General features: G+C 44.5%; 1 protein-coding gene across 1 annotated transcript in view; it reads left to right on the forward strand.

Annotated features, from left to right (window-relative positions):
* PAPPA (pappalysin 1) overlaps nt 1-22549 on the forward strand; it is a 263068-nt gene that overhangs the window by 83718 nt on the left and 156801 nt on the right. The window contains exon 8 of the mRNA XM_040238522.1: nt 1135-1633. Coding sequence (XP_040094456.1) covers nt 1135-1633 — 499 coding nt within the window. The remainder of the gene's footprint in view (nt 1-1134; nt 1634-22549) is intronic.

Below are 22549 nucleotides of genomic sequence, written 5' to 3' on the forward strand. Positions count from 1 at the left end.
GATTGATGGGGTTTTTTTTCCCCCTTTTGCTTTTGAAATATCCAGCACCTCCACCCCTATCAACCACTGATTTAAAGGGGGAAAAAGAGAACGTGGCTCACAGGACAACCTGAGATCTCCCATCCTCCCCTCACCAGCCGATGTGTATCTCTTGCTAGACATCCTTCCATAAATCAAAGCCAGTCATTGCACTGAGTCCTGATTACTTTTCTCAGCAGTGCAAAGGAGAGTTCTCTGAGGGTCTAGGACTGATGATCTCAGCCGAGAAAAATTCAGAAGTCACTGCTCAGGCTGAGATCAGTGGGGATGAGGCATCGTTTCCCTGGAGAAAGACTGGAAGACTCTCTCCTTCCTTCTCCCCCCTCCCAAGCAGCCCTCCCCTCCCCGAGTCCGGCTGGACAGGGCTCAGAGAAGCTCCGTGGCATGAAATGACCTCATGTGGAGGAGGGGAGGCAGGAGATAAGACGGCTCCAGGGCCGCGTTCCAGCTCCGTCATTCAGGGTTCTAGATAGTTTCCTCCATGGAAATTCAGCCCAAGAGGTGGAAGCTATCATAACTCACCTCCTCTTCGCTGGAGGTTTCTGGTCTTTCTGTCCTTACAAGCAGGTTGTACCAGAGGGAGTCTAGTTTAGTTAGCGGCTCTCGCGTTCAGTCTGGAGAACGAGGAACTTCAGGATGAGACAGAGCTGGGCTCTAGTGCTGACTTTTACACACCAAGCTGTGAGACTCTGGTTAGTTCACTCCACATCTCTAAGCCTTGGTGGCCTCACTTCAGAAATGAGTCATTGCAAGAATTAAACTGGTTCAGAGGACACAGTGGGTGTTGAGCATGCATCCCTTCTTTCTTTCCATCAAGTGAGAGACGAGGAGGGATAGTTTGGGTAGCAACTCCATCGTAAGCAACTTATTTGAAGGTAATTTTGACCAAACGTCTCGAGATCCAGTTCGTTCAGATCCACGTCACTGGGGTAGGAATGAGCAGGAGTGCTGTGAGTACAGCAGATTCACCAAGACACTGAGAATCTTTCCTCTCTTTTTACCTTCCCTCTGAGTCCTAGTCTGGCCATATCTCCTGAGGGCTGCAGGAAACTCCGAGGACTTTCCAGGGCTCATATCCTCATCTCTTGTCCACAGGTCATCCAGATGTTGAGCAGCCCTGTAAGTCCAGCGTCCGTACCTGGAGCCCCAATTCAGCCGTCAACCCACACACGGTCCCTCCAGCCTGCCCTGAGCCCCAGGGCTGCCACCTTGACCTGAGATTCCACTACCCCGTGGTCCCCGAGTCTTTGACCGTCTGGGTGACCTTCGTCTCCACCGACTGGGACTCTAGTGGGGCTGTCAATGACATCAAACTCTTGGGTGTCAGTGGGAATAACATCTCCCTGGGGCCTCAGAACGTCTTCTGTGATGTCCCGCTGACCATCAAGCTCCAGGACGTGGGCGAGGAGGTGTATGGTGTCCAGATCTACACGTTGGACGAGCACCTGGAGATTGACGCGGCCATGCTGACCTCCGTGGCAGACAGCCCACTCTGCCTGGAGTGTAAGCTGCTGCAGTACAAGGTGGTTCGGGATCCTCCTCTCCAGGTGGACGTAGCCTCCACCCTGCACTTCAGTAGAAGGTTCACAGACACGTAAGTGTGCTCTCTGGACAGGGAGATGATCAGGTAGGGGGTGGGGGGTTGCAGAGGGATGTGAGGAGGGTCAGAGTGTCCTGCACTGGAAGGAGGGTGATTACAGACAGACTCGCCTCTGGGGATTTGTCACCTCTCGTTGGGTGAGTTGATACGGTGGGAAGGACAGCAGACCAAGAACCACGAGTCCCGAGTGCTGATGGCAGGTCTAACCTGGGACTCTAAGCCTCTGTCACCTCTCTGTAGCTTACTTTTCCCAACAGTGAAACAAAGGAGGTTGGATGAGATTAGCAATGAGAAAGTCATTTATTAGTAATGAAAATACAAGAACTAGAGTTTGCTAATGATCTCCTTTTTAGATTACATGGAAGTGTATTCCTGCGCTGTGGTTGCTTTTTGAGGAAAGTTATAGCGGGTTGGCTGGGAACTGGGCATGTTCCCAGATGTTTGCTTAAAAACAATGATGGCTGCTGCTGCTGCTAAGTCACATCAGTCGTGTCCGACTCTGTGTGACCCCATAGAAGGCAGCCCACCAGGCTCTCCCATCCCTGGGATTCTCCAGGAAAGAACACTGGAGTGGGTTGCCATTTCCTTCTCCAATGCGTGAAAGTGAAAAGTGAAAGGGAAGTCGCTCAGTTGTGTCTGACTCCTAGTGACCCCATGGGCTGCAGCCTACCAGGCTCCTCCATCCATGGGATTTTCCAGGCAAGAGTGCTGGAGTGGGATAATGATGGCAGGTGAGCATAATCAGTAACCGTCTTTGTTTTCCAATGTAGAAGAGAGGTTCATACCCATTTGATTCTTTGGCGCCCTCGCAGCTCTAGGTCTCCATTCTTTTTGGGTACTTGTTGCTTGGATGTGAGATAATGTTTGTTCTTAATATTCCTTTCTCAAGCCGTCTCTCTATCACTTCTTCCTCATGACAGGCATCCCCTTACTATGAAGCCATTAGTGCTTTTCCTCTCTGCCAAGCCATGGGTTAATGTCTTTGCATCTTTGACTTATTTCATCCTCTCCACAACCATAGCCCTAGTCTCCTTCTCATTTTACCGAAGGAAACTGTAGCTTAGAGATGTGAAGTCACTTGTCCAAGATCACATACTTAGGAAGTGGTGAGATCAGGATTGGAATTCATCTTGGCTCCAAAGCCAGTGCACTTAACCACTGTTCAATTAAAGATGTGATTCCAATTTCTGCTCTAATTTAACAAATGAGAGAGCCTTAGCCTCACCTAGTGTGGATACCAAGAGTCTATGAAGTCATACCTGTTGAACCTCATCTCTTCTATGTACAAGCGACACAGATAGGGAACATTTTGAGAACTAAAAAGAACAATAGCTCAGGAGTCAGACCCCTTGTGTCTAACCCCCAGCTGGTCCACTTACTCATGCTAGATAAATCAGTCAATCTCTTTGAGTTTTGATTTACTGTCTGTCTGATGAAAATGTTGAAGTCGATGGTAACTATGGGCCTTTTGTTGCACTTTCTTTGGTTCTAAGATGATATAAGACACAATCTCTGCTCTGTCTGTTTGAAAATATGTGCTAAGCCAGTTATTAATAGAAACTAAGTTCTGGAGGAAACTTTTAATCTCTTTAAGAGACAGAACCACTTTCAGACACTTTACCAGCACTTCCTTTTACAAGGCCGGCAATTAACGTGCACATTGCAAGCAAATCTTGCCCGTTCATTGACTCAGAGATGAAGAACATCTGTTTAAGAACTCAGAGGGAGCCCTTGGTTTGTGTTTGAGGATGTACTTAAAAGACCATCTTGCCTTGAGAATCCTCTATAACCCCATCTCTTCCATCTCCTCACTTGTCTAGAATGGTAAAATTCTATAAATATGCATCCACTTAACATTTCTGTATAAAACAAGGAAGAGAAGAAATAATAGATGTCTTAAAACCTCAACTTAAGACACAGCTCCTTTTTTTTTTTTTAGCCTGGAGTTGTGAGCCTGTAAGAGCTAGCATGGGTTGATAAGTACGGGATGGTAGATTGCACTAAAGAAGTAAAAACACATTGAGTTCTCCTCTCAGCTAAGCCACTAACTTGCTGTATGTTCTTAGACTAGTCACTTACTCTTTCTGGACCTCAGAGGCCTTACATCCATGAGGAGGAGGTTGTTCTAGATGAGGGATTCTCAGACTGAGCGGCACACTACAAACCTTAAGGACATTTTAAAATCGTCTCCAGCTCATTTACATCCCCAGCTCTTCCTTCCTCCTGGTCCTGCCCCAGATATTGATTTAACAGGAAAATGAGGCATAACCCTTGGGCCTTTAACATCTCACTGGTTGATTCTAACTTGCAGCCAAGTTTAAGAACCTCTGCACCAAAGCAGGCTCTTGAAATGTGGCCCAGACCAGCAACATCAATAGGATCTGAGAATTTAGAAAGGGCAGGTCCTTAGGCCCCAGCCCACACTGCTGACTAAGAAACTCTGCGTACAGGACATCTCCAGATGATTTTGATGCTGTTTGAAGTTTACTAGTTATTATTCTCACTGATCTCTAAGCCCCAGGAAGCTCTAAGTTCTCTTTATTCATATGACTGACTACTCATTCAATTTACAAGTATGTATTGAGAACATTCTAGGTGCCGTAGTCTGTGCTGGGAGCTGTAGATTTCAGAGATGACTCAGTCCTCTTTCCTTAGACACTCACACTGGATTGCTGAAGACCTTAACCACTTGGTAAACATGCCAAGTCCTAGGCCAGTTTGCTTCCCAAATCACTCTTCAGGTCCAGACTGTGTACCATTTGCCCTTTCATCCTCAATAAACGTGTCTTTGGCCCCGCCTGTGTTGCAGGCACAAGGGCTAGATTGAGTCCTTCACTGACCTTTTCCTCTTTGTCTTTCTTGTGTCCCAAGGAATTTATTGGAGACCTGGACTGGGCCAGGCTCCTTTTCCTGACTTGAAAGTTCTCTGAGACTCTGAAAAAATAAAATATCATTCCAAGTCAACCTACTATTTCAACTCCTTTATCTCTTGGTAATTCGAGTTCTAAACTCCAACACAAATACCTCTTTGTGTGTGTGTGTGTGTGTGTGTGTGTGTGTGTGTGTGTGTGTTTCACTGCTTTCACATTTTTTCCATATCAAATAAATTGGCTCTTAGACAAGTTCTATATAAAGACTGTTTTGGAGAAAAAGAGGAGGGAGAGGAAAAAATGCTTTCTTTTTCTTCCCTGACTCAAGCCATTACATGATTCCCTTTGACCTTTGTCTTCATTTTTTTCTCTCAACAAAAATATTTATTCTTTCTGTTATCTATACTGGAGATAGTTTCCCAAGGTATGACATTGATGAAGGGAGAGGCTTCTGTGCTTACCCGATGGACGCTTCTCGTAGACTGATTGCTCTTGGCCAGCACAAGGCAGAACTGCGGACTGTCTCCCTTAAGTGGAAGCTCTCCATTAAATGAGGTCTGACACTGACAGAGAAAAAGGGGACCCGTGCTGACTCCGCTCCTAACTCACCATGCTTCACCTTTGTTTTTTGTTTTTTTGTTTTTCTACCTATAAAGTGAGGGGACAACATATAAAGCTTTTCTCTGTGGATAGGAGTTGTTCTTAGGTGATTCATTCTCTTGGGTTGGTTGTTTTTCAATAGTAAAAGGGCAGAGACTATTTATCTCTGACTCAGTACCCAGCATGGACCTCACTGGTTCTGCATGTCCTAGTGAAAGGTGTACTTTGTGGATAATGATAACAATAATAATCTAATAACCACTTACTGAATGGTGACTCTGCTTTAAGTGCCTTTATGAAGCAGGTAAAGCTCAGAAAAAAAGGCCAAAGCTCAGAAGAGTGAATTATCCGACTTAAGACAGCTGGTAATGGCAGTAGTTGTTTTTGTTTGGTTGCTCAGTTGTGTCCGACTCTTTTGCTATAGCCCAGCAGGCTCCTCTGGCCAGGGAGGAATACTGGAGTGGGTTGCCGTTTCCTCCTCCAGCGGATCTTCCCAACCAGGGATCAGAACCTGTGTCTCCTGCATTAGCAGGCAGATTTGTTACCAATGAACCATCAGGGAAGCCTGGTAATGTCAGAGTCAGGTTTAAAACCCAGGTCTAATTCCAAATCTCACCTTCTCAGCCACAGTACTCACCTGCTGTAATAACGCAGAGGCAGAATTTTAGAGCTCAGACCTGCGTCTAAGCTGGCTGAAAAGTTCAAGATACAGAAAGCAGAAGACAGGATTACAGTTCACAGGCTACCAGTCCCCAGACCGTTCCTGAGACCTGCTCTTGGAGTCCAGCAACATGGAACACATGGCCAGATCTTTTTGTGTCTGGCTGGGAAGGAGTGAGGATACTTCTGTTTCTGACTTGACTGCCAAGTGCTTCTGCACTGGGCACCATGCTCCTTGGGTCTGTATTGAATCTCCAGTTGTCTCTAATAAATACTCTGGATAAAACGAAACCTTTTTGGCTTAGAGAAGGTGAGATATAAAGCAAACCAGGAACAGCAGATAGCAGCTCACTTTCATTATTCATCAATTTATCTGTTCATCCATCCATTGTCAATTCAGTGGTTTCTAACCCAAACTTGGAAGAACTGAGCTGTAACTGAGGAATATAAACTCCTTGAGGACTGGATTTTTGCCTGTTTATCCGCTGGTGCGGTCCAAGCGCCTAGAACAATTCCAGGCACACAGTTGGCATTCAGTAAATATTTTTGAATGATTCTTGAATAAAGAATGGGAAGGGGTTTAGCAGTTGAAGAGAAATGGAGAAGTGGCAATTTAGTAAGTAGCTACTTACTATATGTCAAATACATATACTAAGGTCTTTGCTTAGGTGATCTTATTTGACTTAATCTGCACAACAACTCCACAAAGTAGGTGGTCCTATACCCCAAATTACAGATCAGAACCTAAAACTCAAAGTCTACAGAGCTGTCAAACAGTGTTAACTATTGCTGGGGTTTGCACGGAGTTCCATCAACTTCAATGCTAGTGTTATTAATTATTCATTCTCTAGTTGAACAAATTTTTCTGTCTCCCCTATTCTCATTGTGCCTCTCTGTTCTTAGAATCACTGATTTAGAGCTAGAAATATTCTCAGAAGTTGTTTCTCCCCAGCAGCTTATTTGTCTGTCCAAATTAATCTATCAATTCTTTCATATTCAGGCCTATTAAGGTGCCAACATGACCTCTATTTCACCTCACATCCTTGGTATTCTCAATATAAGTCTTGGAGTAAATGAATAATGATAAGGGAAGTATGAACTTTCCTGGTAACTCAGCGGGTAAAGAATCCACCTGCAATGCAGGAGACCCTGGTTTGATTTTGGGTAGGGAAGATCCCCTGGAAAAGGAACAGGCTCCCCACTCCGGTATTCATGGGCTTCCCTGGTGGCTTAGACAGTAAAGTATCTGCCTGCAGTGCAGGAGACCTGGTTTCAATCCCTGGGTTGGGAAGATCCCCTGGAGGAGGGCATGGCAACCCACTCCAGTATTCTTGCCTGGAGAATCCCCATGGACAGAGGAGCCTGGAGGACTACAGTCCATAGGGTCGCAAAGAGTTGGACACAAAAGAATGACTAAGGACAGCATAACACAGCAAGAGAAGGATATATTCCATATGCTCTCGGTGGAAACTGTTGTGAATATGAGTCCACATTTTACAAATCAAACCCTAAGTCTCTTTCTCTGGATTCCACATACTTAGAACCCCCATCAATAAGCTCAGAAACTTTATAGTTCACTCATCAGTTCATTTTCTGGGAGTATATTTGTTGATTCCCATCATGAACCCAAGCACTTTCGAGGCACTAGCAATGCAGTAGTGAATAGAGCAGAGAGGACCCTTACTTTTACTTGATCCCTGTGATGTAGTTGGAAGAGAGAAACCAGAGAGTACTACCCAGTACCCCAGTTGGTTAGAATATAGTGATTTTTAGATAGGTTGTCAGGCAAGTCCTCTGTGATAAGGTGACGTTTGAACAGAGACCAGAAGGGTCCCCTTGTGACTTATAATAAAGGCTGGGTAACCTGTCATCATTGAGATCCTACCCTGTTTGGAACAGAAGTGTCTTGTAACATGATCCTTGGTCTTTGATCACTGTCTGACCTATCTTATCTTTAGCTGTGTATGTTTATTCCTCTTAGCTGGTTCAGATTCTTAAGTACAAAATTTAGTACGCTTATTTGTAACAGAGTCAGGGTTCCATGAATGCTTGTCTTCACTTGCAGTGAAGAATGAGTCATCAATAGCACAAAGTGAGACCTCTCAGAGATGAGTTTCTTGCCTCCAGATCTTAGCCATAGATCGACATGTGATTCCATATTAAACATCAAGGATTGGGAAATGTTAGACCAAATCAGGGTCACCTGAAACAGGTGGCTGTTTCATGCTGTTTCTGTGACTCTCAGCTGAGTCACCATTTCATTGTTTTTCTTAGGGCCATTTCTTTTCCTGGCTCTTTTTGCATATCACTTAGTCATATGTTTTTTGTTCTTATATATGTTCCTTTTTTTCCTTTCATTCATCAACCAAATAGTGAAAATCTGTGATTCAATTGTGTTTGGTAATAACGCCTATATTCACAGATATTTACTAGGTGTCTTGCTCTGTGCTATGCTCTACACTTGAACTAGAGAGCCCTGATGCCTGGCCTTATAAGTACACAGTTTAAAGGGGGAAACAGGAAAAAAAAAATCAGGTGATTATGCTGCAGCATGAAAAGTGTATGGGGTGAGGAGCGTAAGAAGGCTATATGAAACACAAGAAGGGTCTCTAACCCAGCTTGAGATGATTTAGGAAGGTTTCTTGGAAGAAGTTATGTCTGTCTAAGTTGAGACCTGAAAGAGGTAAGAGTTGATTGTTGAAGAATTTTGCCATAGGATGGCTGGTTGAAATACGTAAACAAATGAATGAATGAGTGAGTGAATGGACAGATCTAATGTGCTTTCTGGCAGAAGAGCATGTCCAATCTCAGATTACAAGTAGAGTTTGGAGGAGGGTATGTAGTCATCTGGACTATCTATCCACTTTGATCCTTAAATCCACTTGATTCCTTTTAACTGCTAAATAATATTCCACAGTAGGAATGTGCTACAGGTTATTCAGCTGTTCTCATGGTCACGACTACTCAACAGATGGAAGTGTTTTGTCTTTGCCCATTGGATGGGTAAAACATGACTTTTCACTGGTGTTCCTATGACTGAGCATCTTGAGTGAGCATCTTTTCAAATATTGACTGGCTTTGCATCTCCTCTCCTGTGACTTGTCTATTAACATGTTTAAGTGCTGTCTGATTGTTAATCTTATCATATGTCGGTTTTCCTAGCTGCTAAATTGGGATTTTCATGTCAGCCCTCCTGCATATCCATCTGTGTTCTCAGAATCTAGGGTAAAATGGGTAGTCAAGGATGAACTAGCATTTATGAAGGAGTTACTCTTAGAAATCATATATTCATTGATATCTTTCTCAAATGCCCCTTGGATGGGAACCATGCCACCTCTGAAGATACAGTGTTTAGTAAAAACCAACCCAGGGTCTGACCTCAGCAGAGTCTGGTCTCTCTGTTAAGCACCATTACACATGCAGGTAACATCTAGTAGTACTAGCTTCACTACTCCTAATAATCACCACATAGAATATACTTCATATACGCTCAGTCATGTCCAGCTCTTTGCGACCCATGGATTGTAGCCACCAAACTCCTCCATCCGTGGGATTTTCCAGGCAAGAATACTGGAGTGGGTTGCCATTGCCTTCTCCAGGGGATCTTTCTGACCTAGGAATCAAACCTGGGTCTCCCACATTGTAGGCAGGCTCTTTACCTTCCGAGCCACCAAGGAAACACCCAGGAAATATGCCATATATGCTTAGTAATTTTTATAAGCCCACCAGTGAGATATAGCTATCACTATGCTTTATTTTTAGATGCATAAGATCAGACTCAAAATGATAAAATCATTCAGTCATTCATTCAAGGTCTTACAGTTAATAGATGCTAGAGTCAAGTTTTACATCTCCTTGCCTGACCCTAACAGACAAGCCTGGCAAACTACAGAGCATAATCATTGTTATGACAGAAAAAGGATAAGGTGGTATCTTGATGAATGGAGAAAGTAGATGTTAAAACTAGTTTTTCTTTTTTCCAAGAATCGAGAGAATAAACACATGCAAGATAACTTCTTTTCTATCTAATTTTTGAACATTTAAGCAGATGAAAAAAAGGAGGCTTGACAAAGTGTGATCATGGTCAGACCAGCAAGGTTTCCAAGAAGCTGTTGCTGAAAGGCATGCCTTGCCTGCATTCTGATGTTCTGTCCACTGGGACAGAGGAGACCATCAGGATTGGTAGCTATTTCTACAAGCCCAGAACAAATACCTCTGCTCCTAGCTCAGGCTAGCAGTGTACATAGTCAGCACAATCTTCTTCTATTTCTGGAAGCTGGGCATTATCCACCTACAACTCCCTCTCATCCGTCTTAGGCCAAGTATCTCTCAGAATGAAATACGGGCTCTGGGAACATTAGGGTGAGCAAGAGGGTTTAGCAGAATCAACAGATGCCAGGATCAGCAGCAGCTGTAGAAGTGCTCTCTGTCTGTAAGTTCCCTCATGATTTTGAAAGTGTGAAGAGCCCCCGTTTGGCGCTGATACCATTGAGATCACTCATCTATGGATCAGTCTGATGCATTCCTTGACTTTTAAACCAGGTCGTCATTCTAGTGTCTCTTTGACAGATAGTAAGACTCAACCGAAGTTAAGTGTTGAACTCAAGCCTCCGTTGATAAGCATATTCATTCATTTAGTCAGCCTTTTTAATACGAAGTAACTTCTGCATGTTAATCTCCACGCTGGCACTATAATTCTGAATCTTATAATTGGATAGGAAGGCTGGTCTGAATAATAGCCCAAATAAAAATATAATTACAGACTGAAGATTATTATTATGAGAGGTTATAATAGAGCATAATTCCCTCTTAAACTAAGAGGGGATATACAGAAGACAAGACTGGGGATGCAAGCAAGGGCAGGATGGTGAAAGGGGTTATGTTATGGAGACTGGATTTGTTCATTGGGAAGTGGAGGGCTAAACCCATCAGATCTGTATTTTTATAAAATTGCTCTTGGTACTCCATGAAGAAAGGGTTGAGGAAGAGTGAGAAAATCCATTTAGGGACTATTGCTAAAGTGCAAGCCAGAGATGATTATTCACAGGAGACGCAGATGAATTGGAGGAATGCTTACAACGTAGAACCAACAGGACTTGGCGAGGTATTGGCCTCAAGGGTTCTGAGAAGGAGCTGTCCAATGACTCCCAGGTTTCTGGTTTGAGTATCTGGAATGAGGGAAATGTTATTTCCTGACGTGGAGGAATAGATTTTAATTTAGTGTTTTATTACAGGGTGGGGTGGATCAAGCGCTCCCTTGGAAAACAATGAGTTGGTGAAGCTGGGTTGCACGGGGTGTCCTGAAGCCACGTGCCTCTCTGTGCACTTGCCATTCTCCCTGTGGGTCTGCAGGATGGGCTGGACTTAGCGGTACAGCACCCATTCCTGATTTTTTAAGAAAACAAATGACTAGGAAAGAGAAGGAAAATAACAGCCGTCAGAGTAATTACAGATGTGGGAAGAATGGAGGAATTTATCTCACACTGGGCATTGGCAAGAGGAGTGGACAAAATCCGTTCAGTCTGTGCTCAGAGCCGACGAGTCCTCAGGACAGAACTTAATGGGTTTATGTTGTGTCTGTTAAAGCAGGAACCTCAGACATGACTTAGGAGAGGCTGAATTCAGAATCAGGAGATCTGATTCCCAGGCCAGCACACAAGGGCCTTGCTGCATGACCCTGGCCAGATTCTTTCAATGCTTTTGAGCCTTAGCCCTCATCCTTGGGGGGGGAAAAAAAATGGGTGCTGATTCGTATCCATACAGTCTCACAAGGGGTATCCTGAAAAACTAATGAGCTAATGGACTTGCAAGAACATGATGCAATCTGGGGGACTATAAAGACTGAAATGTTCATGATTCTCACTATTGTTTGGTTTTCATTAGGGTTGTTCTTGGCCTGGCCGGAGAGTATTTGTGAAAGACAAACACACAGACACGCACAGACACACAAATGAAACTGTTTCCTGGTCAGCTCTACCCAGAGTTCAGTGCTGGATTTGGAGGCAGAAAAGATAGTTGCACTTTAATCTCTGTAGCTGAGCTAAAGAAGAAAAGAGAAAACCCACGAAGGGCCAGCCCTGGAATCAGGAGACCTGACTTGGCAGGGCTGATCTCCTGAGATTGTGATATATTCCTGGCCCATGGCTCCCCAGTTGTGGGCTAGAGTCCCCCTGCCTCCACCCCTTCTATGAAATGAAGGCTTAGGTAGATGACTCTTAAAGTCATTTCCAGCTCTGACATTCTGTTCAGACCCTCCTGGAGCTCTTACCTGCCCCGAATGTCTAATTAAGGAAGAGAGAAGAAAGCAAGGCTGCATGTCCCATGGGAGCTCAGAGACTGGCCGTCTGTAAAGAAGCCCTTCTGGGGTCCTCGGAACTCCTCCCTGACCTACTCTCTCTCTCTTTTTCTCTTAAAGTTCTCCAAGCTCTCGATTTGGGACAGTTTCAGAATGCATTGGTGCATTTTTTTTTTTTTTCCTGTTCCATGACATTTTGGTTTGACAATGAGATACCAGAGATGTAAACTAGGTTGTATTTGAGGCATTATCTTCAGCTTCTCATACAAGGACAGGCATGAAGCAGATGGCCAATAAACGCAGGTCAGTAAAGGTGTGAATGAATGGGTGAGTAAACGCTTTGGCAGATCAGTAAGTGGTCAGAAATCTGTGATGATACAGATGATACCTGGTATATTGGATATCTTCCTCTAAACGTCTCAACTGGAGCAAAAGGAGTAAAGAAAACCTACATCTCGGCCTCCTTCTCCTCTTTGGGGCCTCAGTGTCCTTATTCCTCAAGTCAAGGGATGAAGCCAAGTGATGGAAGTCAGCCTGCCATTCGCTCCTCGGGCACGGATTTAGTGCTGTCCTCGCCCCATGCCGAGCAGTGGAGATCAAAGGAGGAACCATCCCAGTCCTCTGGGAGCTTCATCTCACTAATACTAGAAGGGGGCACCTAAGCAGTAACAAAGTGAGAAAAGTGTTACATTACGAGAAGCAACAGGGCTAGGAGATCCTCACTCAGCTTAAAAGTCAGCAAGACCCTCCGAGAAAAGGTGGTGTCTTGCCTGGAAGATTCCATGGACAAGGAGCCTGGTGGACTGCGGTGCATGGGGTCACACAGAGTCGGACACGCTAAGCGACTGATCACACACGCACGCTAAGGCCATGCCACTTAGATGGGGGAGTGGGGGTGGGGGCGGCGCTGTTTGTTCCTGCTGACTGTGGGGCAGATTTGGAGGAGGGGGAGACTTTGAGCAAAGAAGCCAGAGAGATTGAGAGGAGGAGGTCTGTAATGATGGTTCTGGAGTGCCAGGCTAAAGGGCCTGGACTTCATCCTGAGCATGGTGAGGAGCCACTGAATGTCTTCAGGTAAGAGAGGATCCTGATGAGATTTGGTTTTAAGACCACTCTCTGGAGGCTGCTGCTGCTGCTAAGTCGCTTCAGTCGTGTCCGACTCTGTGCAACCCCATAGATGGCAGCCCACCAGGTTCCCCCGTCCCTCAGTTCAGTTCAGTTGTTCAGTCATGTCTGACTTTGCGACACCATGAATCGCAGCACGCCAGGCCTCCCTGTCCATCACCAACTCCTGGAGTTCACTCAGACTCACGTCCATCGAGTCAGTGATGTCATCCAGCCATCTCATCCTCTGTCGTCCCCTTCTCCTCCTGCCCCCAATCCCTCCCAGCATCAGAGTCTTCCAATGAGTCAGCTCTTCACATGAGGTGGCCAAAGTACTGGAGCTTCAGCTTTAGCATCATTCCTTCCAAAGAAATCCCAGGGCTGATCTCCTTCAGAATGGACTGGTTGGATCTCCTTGCAGTCCAAGGGACTCTCAAGAGTCTTCTCCAACACCACAGTTCAAAGGCATCAATTCTTCAGCGCTCAGCCTTCTTCACAGTCCAACTCTCACATCCATACATGACCACAGGAAAAACTATAGCCTTCACTAGACGGACCTTAGTCAGCAAAGTAATGTCTCTGCTTTTGAATATACTATCTAGGTTGGTCATAACTTTTCTTCCAAGGAGTAAGCGTCTTTTAATTTCATGGCTGCAGTCACCATCTGCAGTGATTTTGGACCCCCCAAAAATAAAGTCTGACACTGTTTCCACTGTTTCCTCATCGATTTCCCATGAAGTGATGGGACTGGATGCCATGATCTTCATTTTCTGAATGTTGAGCTTCAAGCCAACTTTTTGACTCTCCTCTTTCACTTTCATCAAGAGGCTTTTTAGTTCCTCTTCACTTTCTGCCATAAGGGTGGTGTCATCTGCATATCTGAGGTTATTGATATTTCTCCTGGCAATCTTGATTCCAGCTTGTGTTTCTTCCAGTCCAGCATTTCTCATGATGTACTCTGCATAGAAGTTAAATAACAAGGGTGACAATATACAGCCTTGACGTACTCCTTTTCCTATTTGGAACCAGTCTGTTGTTCCATGTCCAGTTCTAACTGTTGCTTCCTGACCTACATACAGATTTCTCAAGAGGCAGGTTAGGTGGTCTGGTATTCCCATCTCTTGAAGAATTTTCCACAGTTTATTGTGATCCACACAGTCAAAGGCTTTGGCATAGTCAATAAAGCAGAAATAGATGTTTTTCTGGAACTCTCTTGCTTTTTCCATGATCCAGCAGATGTTGGCCATTTGATCTCTGGTTCCTCTGCCTTTTCTGAAACCAGCTTGAACGTTAGGAAGTTCACGGTTCACATATTGTTAAAGCCTGGCTTGGAGAATTTTGGGCATTACTAACGTGTGAGATGAGTACAATTGTGTGGTAGTTTGAGCATTCTTTGGCATTGCCTTTCTTTGGGACTGGAATGAAAACTAACCTTTTCCAGTCCTGTGGCCACTGCTGAGTTTTCCAAATTTGCTGGCTTATTGAGTGCAGCACTTTCACAGCATCATCTTTCAGGATTTGGAATAGCTCCACTGGAATTCCATCACCTCCACTAGCTTTGTTCGTAGTGATGCTTTCTAAGGCCCACTTGACTTCACATTCCAGGATGTCAGGCTCTAGATAAGTGATCACACCATCGTGATTATCTGGGTCGTGAAGATCTTCTTTGTACAGTTCTTCTGTGTATTCTTGCCACCTCTTCTTAATATCTTCTGCTTCTGTTAGGTCCATACCATTTCTGTCCTTTATCGAGCCCATCTTTGCATGAAATGTTCCCTTGGTATCTCTAATTTTCTTGAAGAGATCTCTAGTCTTTCTCATTCTGTTGTTTTCCTCTATTTCTCTGCATTGATCGCTGAAGAAGTCTTTCTTATCTCTTCTTGCCATTCTTTGGAACTCTGCATTCAGATGCTTATATCTTTCCTTTTCTCCTTTGCTTTTCACCTCTCTTCTTTTCACAGCTATTTGTAAGGCCTCCCCAGACAGCCTGACCGTAAATGGTGAGGGAGGTTAGGCAGTGTTGCCGGCAGTGAGGCGGAAGAGGGCCCTGATCTAGGGTCATCAGGGTGGGAGCAGAGGGACCTGGGCGGGTGGGGGGGTTGGCAGTGCTGATGGATAGAGGGACCCCATGGTGGTCAGAGGGAGGAGGCAAAGGACTGGGTCCTAGAAGTGCCTGTGGTACTGGGGTCACTGAGTCACGTGATGGGAAGACAGAGGGATGTTTGGTTCGGGAGGAGAGGGGGAGGAGGAGAAATGGAAGTGTCTTCCCATTCCCAGTCTTTGAATCAGCGGCAGGCAGGCAGCTTCAGTTGGCTTTGAACTGTGACATTTCTATATATAGATTCAGGAGCAATGGAGGTGAGCTTGTGCATGTGCGTGCGTGTGCGTGTGCACGTATGCATGTGTGTGTGTGTGTGTGTGTGTGTGTGTGTGTGTGTGTATCAAGGGTGGGCAGACAGGACCTGTGAGACTACCTGTTTTCATCATCCATCAATTCTCTAAGTGTTGTCCAATGTTCTCAAAGGTCCCCTGAGGGGGTCATGGGGTTAATCTTCTGTCACACTAATACCTATAACGTTACAAGGCATGGGCTTTGTTTTCTACCCAGGATTAATCATTCACTCATGGGCTTTAATAGGAGCCAAACACCACCTCGCTGTGCCTCATGCAGAGCGATGCCAGTTCCCCCTTCCATCTTAGCCCCAGTGTTCACATTTCTATTGTCAGAATGAGAAGCAGAGTTTTTTTGCCCCAGCTTCAGTATCCTATAAACCAAATGATTTGAAATCTCCCATCCAAGGATGTTCGTCAGAAAACACCAGGAAAGCTGGACTCTGCCATTGATTTTCTGTATGACTTGGGGCAATGAGTTCCTCCTCTCTGGCCTCAAGTGTCCAGCCCACAGTGAGACAGTGAGCGTGGGATAGCCGAAGCCTGATTTCTACATGTCTGTGTGTCCTTCGTGTGCAAAGCTACTTGTATCCAAGCTCCATCCCCAAGTTTTCAGCAGAGAGAATTCTGGGGTACTCACACCTCCTACTGTCTAGGAATTAGACTCAAAAACTCTTGGGCTCTAGGGGAGCGTTGAAGCACTGACCCTCTACAAATGAGAGCACTGGGCCCAGAGAGGGGAGGCCACGTCCTCAGAGTCACACGGCCCTTCGACAGCAGAGTGGGGCCTTGAACCTAGGGCTTCCTGATTCCCAGCGCATGTGCTCCTTTCCCCACAACGCAGAGGGCTGGGGTTTGGCCAGACCTGGGGACACAATAGCTTTGAGCTCAACTCTCTCTGGTCACGAAGGCGCCTTCGTCGGCTGCTCGGAGTGAAATCATAGCAGGCTGACGCTGGTAACGTCATGGCAGCTGGTGCTGGTGAGGAGGGGGTGCTATAGGAAATGAGAGAACGCATTTGGCCCAGCTCCGGGTCCACGTGACCCTCTGAGAGCCCTCATTTCAAAACAAACTCAATCTTTTAAGTTCAAGTTCTCCCTCTCGTCAGAAACGTGACTTCCTGCTCCTAAGAAGCCCAGCTTACAAAAGGGGCTCGACAGACTCCGTGGACATCAAATAGCTCTTACAAAATAGCATTTTGATGAGTTAAGTGTAAATGAATCAGAAACATAAGGATTACATTTTCCCCAAGCGCACATGGGTTTCAAAATTCGAGGGGAAATGTCGTTTGCTAGCTGCACGCCGAGACTTTCACCGAATCCAAAGCATTCTTGGGGAGGGTGAGGGCTGCGGGGGGTGGTGATGGTGGTGTGCGAGGGGCGGGAGAGAGAAGAAAGAGACGCCCAGCCCCCCAAATGGTTTTAGATGTGGTGCCAAATTCGAAAATGCTGTGGGGCTCACCCTCTGCCAGTAATAAAATCGCTGGCCACCCAGCGAGGCCAAGGGGAGGAGAAAGGAGGCTGCCTTCCGCGCCGGCCCCGAGTCCTCCACAACTGTGTTCCCTTAGCGCCGCTCCATCACCGGCTGTCACCGGTCCCCCCGCTCGGCTCCTGGCCCCAGCGTGGCCTCGCGTTCACACTGTGCCCAGAGCCTCGTTTACCTCCCACCGTATCTGGTGTTTCAGCTCCCGGGGGTCTTGGCGACCGGTCAGCTTGTCACAAGCCCCTGCTCTGTAATCAAGAGCCCTGTCCATCACCAGCACGGGTGTTTGGGGAAGCTGTCACACCGTGCCTTTGGTCGCGTTCAGGAAGAAGCTGTCACACCATGCCTTTGGTCGCGTTCAGCAAAAACAAGAGTCCCTTGTAGTCCTTTCCCTCCCTCCTTGCTTTAATGCTATCCAGGTGTGGCGTTTCCCCCAGACTGGGAAATGTCTTCGCTTCAAATCTCTGCCGGACGCAAACAACCAGCCAGCTCTCAGGCCTGCTGTTACCTTATCCCCGCATTTGAAACTCGGAATCTTTTTCTAATTTCCACGTTGCCCCTCCATTCTTTGTCTTGTATTTTATTGCACTGCACCAAGAAAGTAGAAAATCATTTCAATTGGTGGTAAAAGATGATTAAAACAAAATAACAAAGGCCTTGGCTGCAAACTGTTAGTTTTATTAAATTTGCTACTGTGTTGTAAATTGGTACCAGGGCAAACCTTTGGACAGTTATTTCAAAAGCTGCTGGAATTCATCAGTTGAGTGTATACATCTGTTCCTTTCTGAGGCTTATGCAGAGTGAAGGCAGCGTCGTCAGCATGGAAAGAATGAGTTTGTGTTACCTGCATAAGAGGGGTGGACCCGAGTCCCATTGGGAGGGATACACATGCCCAGTGGATTCTCAGATCCATTCTTGTTCTCTCTCATTCTTTATTCATTTAATCCAGACCACGAGTTGGAACTCAGAGCAGTCACCAAGAGTGGATGGACATTGTAAGACAAAAGTTCATTTTCCCAGACAAAGATTCTTTTCTTGGCTTCAGAATCTCAGTATTCTGAGATGCACAGCTTTAATAAAAGGACACTTGAACGGAAAGAGCCACAGTCTACCAGGTGCTTGTCTGATAGGAGAGTAGGTGGTGGTGGAGTTAACCCAGCCTGGGTAAAGACCTGGGTGCTGGTTTGATATCTCAACTCCTGTTAAATCATCTACATTCTGACTATACGGCTGGAGACGGGGGACTTAGGAAATCATTGCATTCAGTCCCCTGCTTTTACACTTGTGAGTTCTCATCATTCAGTGACTTAGGCCTCAATATCTTCCTCAGAACCTTCCACCATTTACCGCACACTCTCAACTGACTATTGTCATTGAACTTTAGCCCTTCCTTTGACTTAGCTGGAAAGCCAGTCTTAATGTGCTATTCTTTCTCTCAAAACCTTTGCCTGCGTCCTGTTCTGTGCAGTTCCTACTGAATACCATGCTCATCATTTATGTCTTGACATTTTCCCTATGTGCACTATCTCAAACTGTTAATTCCTTCAACAGATATTGTTGGAAACCTCGCCTGTGCCAAGCACTCTGCTAGGTACAGGGATGTAGCAATGAAAGGCTAATGTTTCTTTTTGTCCTAAGAACACTTTAATATACACCAGGGAAGACATCTGATTGCAACAAAGGGTGCTGAATTTTATAATCAATTACAGGGGGAGAAGGCAATGGCACCCCACTTCAGTACTCTTGCCAGGAAACTCCCATGGATGGAGGAGCCTGGTAGGCTGCAGTCCATGGGATCGCGAAGAGTCGGACACAACTAAGCAACTTCCCTTTCACTTTTCACTTTCATGCATTGGAGAAGGAAATGGCAACCTACTCCAGTGTTCTTGCCTGGAGAATCCCAGGGACGGGGAACCCTGGTGGGCTGCCATCTATGGGGTCGCACAGAGTCGGACACAACTGAAGTGACTTAGCAGCAGCAGCAGAATGGACTCTTAGAGGAGGTATCAACCTAAAAGTGTTAGGAGTCTTCCCTTTCTCATCCTTCTAACCGCTCTTGGACCCTCTTTTCTGTTGGTGCTCTTTAATTCTTCCTTGAATTACAGTCAAACTGTATTTGGCTTATCTTCTTTTTTGCCCACTGAACTATTTGAGAACAATGATGTTGCCTTCTTCATCTTTGGAATGACTCCTACCAGAAGCTTCTTACATCCTTTTTATTTGACTTGCACAAGGAAAGGAAGGTTGGGAGAGGAGAATTAATTCATCTAAAATCACAACCAAAGTTAATGGAAGAACCATAGTCATTTTTCCTGACATGTGATCCAGGTGACATCCACAGTGATGTCAAAATGCCTTTTGAGTTGTCCCTTCCCAAAGGCAGAGGATATTCTCTACTTTAGATAATTAACAACTGCCCTCTTCCAATAAAACCTAAGCCCAAAGGACCTCTCAACCTAGAACAAAAATCAAGTGCTCTCATACAAATTCAGGGTGATACCCAAACAAAATTGGAATTAGGAGTTTATTATTACTGCATATAGGGGGGAAAAAAAAAACTGAGTGTATGAATGTTAAGAAATCCTTTGGAGAAGACCACTCAGCTTCAGGGATTCAGTGAGGAAGGCTATTTTGCTGTAAGTTTTACTTCTCTTTAATCACTTTAGGATATGACAACATCTAGCTCAGTACCCAAACTTGATGGGTAGTTTATTCCCACATCATTCATCCCATGGGGAATATTTGGTCTTTCTGCCTTTCCCTCAAACCAGATATCTCTACTGCTACCAAAACAGTCTTCTTCAAAACAAAGGTGGTTGCGTCCTTTGCCTCGAAAGCCATTTCCCTCTTCTTCCCCTGGCATGGTTTCTCCTTACGCCTCCTGTCAAGCCAGTATACCTTCTCTGAGAAGTCTTTCCAGACTCTGCCTCTGTGTCTGATACTGTCTGTGCTTGCTATAGACCTGTTACACTCTTTAAGCCATGTGAAATCCATTCATTTTATTGTCTTTTCTTCCCCACAAGCCTCTGAGTATCCTAAAGGCAGGACTATATTTTATTGATCTTTGAATCCAGAAAACCTAGGAGAAGTTGGGACAACTCAGTGAATGCTATTGGGATGAATGAATGGATCAGCCAGGGAAATGATATACACATATTTATTCAGGATTTGAAAAAGTGGTCAAAGTCTCATGAAAGTAATTAGATAGCATAAAGCTCACTAGCTGGACTTACTTCTACCTGTTTCCTTTTTTCCATGAACACTGAAGATGAAATGGACTTTCCTGGTGGCTCAGCTGGTGAAGAATCTGCCTGCGATGTGGGAGACCTGGGTTCGATCCCTGGGTTGGGAAGATCCCCTGGAGAAGGGAAAGGCTACCCACTCCAGTATTCTGGCCTAAAGCATATCATGGACAGTATAGTCCATGGGGGCAGAAAGAGATGGATATGGCTGACTTTTACTTCACTTCAAAGATGAAATAGTATTGACGTATTTGTGCACTGACATTCATAGAAAATTGTGTGTGTGTGTGATAATACATAAAAAGATACGTGAAGGGTGCTGACCAGAAGGCTCTTCTTTTAAAATATTGTTTATTTGGTTACTAATGTTTTTTCCCTGTGGTGGGCACTGCCTGGGTCCTCGTTGCTGTGGGCAGACTTTCTCTAGTCGCGGCAAGCGGAGGCCCCCCTCTGGTTGCAGTGCTCGGGCTTCCCTCTGCGGTGACCTCTCTGGTTGCAGAGCGTGGGTGCCTGGGCATGCCTGGATTCAGTAGGTGTGGCGCACAGGCTTAGTCGCCCGGTAGCAGGTGGGGTCTTTCCTTACCAAGGATGGAACCCATGTCGCCTGCGTTGGCAGGCGGATTCTTAGCTCCTAGACTACCAGAGAAGTCTGGAGTGTTCTTGATAGCTGCTTCAAGGTGATGGAATTTGATATAATTTTACTTTATTTTAATTATTTTATATAGTGCTTTAATTTGTTAAAGGAAGCATGGGTGATCTTTAAGGTTAGGAAAAAAAAAAGCAGTTGTGATAATGTTACTATCCCTTCTCAATTAAAACAAAAATCAGCTCTCACTCTAGCAATATGCTAGTGCTTAAGCTATTTGTTCTATAACTCTACATAAGCAATAAAATCTACTTTAGTTTGAGCTGTAGCTTCCTAAAAGACTTTAGAACTACAAGAGGAGCTTGTCTTCAGATACTTGCAGTGGTCTATACTTGATTGGCGATTAATGCACTGCTCACTAGTGTATACTTATCCGAGGAGTCCTCTCAATATCATGGGAATGTCAAGGGTTCTAGAGTCAAATAGCATGATTTAAATTCTGCTTTATAATTATTATCTCCCTGACCTTGGGCAGATCACTGAACTACACTCAACCGCAAGTGAACAGTGCAAATGATTTCTATCTTTCAGGTATATATTAGTAATTGTATATGAAAATGTGGACTAGCAAACTAAAAATATTTCTGTACAAACATCTATCCAGTCATTTGAGATAAAATACAACTGATGTAACTAGCATCCTTCAAAATGCATGACAGATCAGAGAAGTATATATATATATATATAAAACAATAAAATAGATATAAATAGATATAGGTATTGTTTGCTTTATATATAAAGCAAACAATAAAATAGAACTGAGAACTAGACAGGTTAGCTCTGAATCTAGTTTTATTGATGTAGTTTGGACAAGGGAGAGCCTTCCATTTGGCAAGTGAGTGGACTGAATATTCTCACTTATTCCAGGAGAGGAGATTTGGCCCTGAATCTCTGAAAAGTGGGAAAGTGTATTTGAGGGCTTCAAAATGAAGTTAGGACTTCTGAAAGTTACATGCTTAATGGGTGTATTTGGAGGAAAATATGTTTATGTCGTATATCTCGCAAAGATTTGAGATTTGGGTATACATTGCTCACTATGGTCTGGGAATGCCTGAACTGAAAAAAACTAACTGGAATCAAAATGAAAAAGATGAGTTCTAGATGAATAATGTTTCAAGGCTACCTAGAAATTATCCTCTGAGAGGGAATGTTGACTTGACCTTGGGAAACACACGATTCCCCACGGATTAAAACCCAATGAACATGAGTTGACATGTCAAAATTAAAAACACACAAAAAACATAAAAACTTAAGAATAAGGGTCAGAAATCAACATCAGTTTTTTATTAAATTTTGACATTGATAATAAGTGTGTACATTCATATTTTTGTATAACCAGGAAAAAGAAATAGTAAGAAAGTATAATCTGTAAAAATTAGATGGACTAACTAAGGGTAAAGAGTAAAAATAAAGAGATCCAGTATATCCAAAGGAAGGAAAGAAAGGGAGGAAATAAATAAGCAAGGAAAAAGGATGGTAGATGGAAAGCATAACAAGATGGGATAAATGAATTAACAGTCACCACACTAATCAGATTAAAGTCGACTATGAAGATGTAGATTCTCATGTTGGATTTAATTGAATATAAATTCACTGAAAGGTTAAAGGTAAAGGAATAGA

Source organism: Oryx dammah, unplaced genomic scaffold, assembly GCF_014754425.2.
Source record: "Oryx dammah isolate SB20612 unplaced genomic scaffold, SCBI_Odam_1.1 HiC_scaffold_1, whole genome shotgun sequence".
NCBI lineage: Eukaryota > Metazoa > Chordata > Mammalia > Artiodactyla > Bovidae > Oryx > Oryx dammah.